At 42.6% G+C, this 2,043-nt stretch overlaps 1 protein-coding gene across 2 annotated transcripts in view; it reads left to right on the top strand.

The window, feature by feature from the left end:
- LOC107103304 (chromosome unknown open reading frame, human C5orf22) overlaps positions 1–2,043 on the top strand; it is a 14,388-nt gene that overhangs the window by 6,628 nt on the left and 5,717 nt on the right. The window contains exons 8-10 of one of the 2 annotated variants that reach the window (XM_015402959.1): positions 1,230–1,296; positions 1,634–1,773; positions 1,842–1,988. In XM_015402959.1, the coding sequence (XP_015258445.1) occupies positions 1,230–1,296; positions 1,634–1,773; positions 1,842–1,988 (354 nt within the window). Of the gene's footprint in view, positions 1–1,229; positions 1,297–1,633; positions 1,774–1,841; positions 2,031–2,043 lie in introns of both variants that reach the window. The other variant, XM_015402958.1, reaches the window with a different exon arrangement.

Below are 2,043 nucleotides of genomic sequence, written 5' to 3'. Positions count from 1 at the left end.
ATTAACCAATAGGATGTATTGAACTAGATCTGCTATATTAACCAATAGGATGTATTGAACTAGATCTGCTATATTAACCAATAGGATGTATTGAACTAGATCTGCTATATTAACCAATAGGATGTGTTGAACTAGATCTGCTATTTTCACTACTTTTGCGAGACACTTTTTTTTATAAAGTAGGGCATAAATTCATAAAAAAAAGTTTATTTGAATTCTATAAATCAAAGTTTTCTGTCCAACAGCAATGATGATCTGCACGGCAGCATTCTATACCCAGTTATTGTAGCATCTAGGATAGAGCTGCAGAATCTGGTTGGTATTCCAAATTGTAAAGGTTCACTTTTTTTGCAACATAAAACTAGACTGAAACCTTTTTTAAGTTTTAGTCGACTAAAACCGACTAAAACTATCGTAATGACTAAAGCAACAATAGTTTTGTCCTGAAGACTAAGAGTAAGACTAGACTAAGAGTAAGACTAAATCTAAGATGGCTGCCAAAAGCAACGCTGGCTGAAATCCACTTTAACCTCTTTCTTCTCAGCTGCTTCCAATCTTGAGCTTATAGCAGATATTAACTGGATAAAACAACACAAAACTGATTTCTCTCCACAAACACTGGAAGCCTGCTGACGGCTAACAATTCAGATTCTTCATCCAACCAGGGATCCACACTGATTCACCATCGATCACATATTTGGATGTTGATATCTGCAGATGGCATTAGTTTTCCCAGAGTTCTGTTAGGTTTCATGTTCTCATAAACTCCTCCCTGATGTATGAGCTTAGGCGTGTTTATGCCTAAAGGTAGCAGTGGATCAGCGTAACGTCATCCAAACAGAAAACCAACAAATTCGAACTCTCTTCATTAAATCAGAAACAGATGCTCATAGATCAGAAACACACCTGCTGATCAAGAGTTTAACCCACATTTATTATAGAAATGGGCTGAATAGATCTGCCCCTATTAACCAGGCCCATTTTCACTGACACACTTGATCTAGAATTTTGAAAACATGAACCAGGAGGTTTGGACTGGGCCTCTAATCGATCCTTCAGAAGGAAGGTCAATAAATAAACGTCTGGACCGGAACACTAACCTGCATTTATAGATCCGCAGCTCAGAGGGCCGGCATGATGCAACGTCTCCTCTGATCATCAGAGGTGTTTCTTTTCATTCATGCATGTCTGAGTAACAATCAACTTCGTTGCTTTTCCTCGTCTTTCAGGATGTCCTCCTTAACTCAGCTGGTCTCCTGTTTGAAGGCAAGAAATTCTTCACCTGACTATGAGATGGTGAGTCTCCTGTTAGCCTGAAGCTAACCTTCCCACCTGGGTTTTGGACATGGAAAGTGTTTTTCACTGGTTTCCTGCTGGATCCCAGTACAGTCTGCCGCGGCGTCCAGTTCACTTCGGTTTTCTGACAGGATGAACTTCTTCATTCCTCGTGAGATGTAATCAGCCAAGCGGCAGATAGAAATGCTTGAAATGATCCCCGTGTTTAAAATAAATCTATAAAATCTGAGATGTTTAAGTTGAATTGAACTAAAGATCTGAAAATGTCGAGCTGCTATAAAAGGCTCTTTGTAAACAGTCTAAAGTTTAGAAACTAAACTTTCCTGCCGTGACTCAGGTTCACCAGGCAGGACTCACCTGTGACTCGATGGAGCTGCCGCATCATATCAGCACAGAGGAGGAGATCGATGGACTGATCTCTGCCGTGCAGCAGGTCCTCAGGCGTCTGCCGTCACCCACACTGGTCACCATGTCCAGGTGAGGATCCCTGATCTGAGCGTAGCGAGTAGGAAGGCCTGATTGTAAACATCTGTCTGTACTGACAGGTCCAGTCTGGATGAATACTGCCCAGCTGAGCAGGTGGACTCGGTCCAGGAACGGGTTCTGGCTGTTCTGGAGGGTCTGTATGGTGACCTGGATGTGCAGAAAGACTATGAAAGCAGCGAAGACGCTGAGGACTGCCAGCCAAGGACATCTGAAAGCAGCAAAGACGCTGAGGACTGCCAGCCAAGGACATCTGAAAGCAGC

Source organism: Cyprinodon variegatus, unplaced genomic scaffold (assembly GCF_000732505.1).
Source record: "Cyprinodon variegatus isolate N-32 unplaced genomic scaffold, C_variegatus-1.0 Scaffold1417, whole genome shotgun sequence".
NCBI classification, from domain to species: Eukaryota; Metazoa; Chordata; class Actinopteri; order Cyprinodontiformes; family Cyprinodontidae; genus Cyprinodon; species Cyprinodon variegatus.
This window is presented reverse-complemented; position numbering and strand designations above follow the sequence as displayed.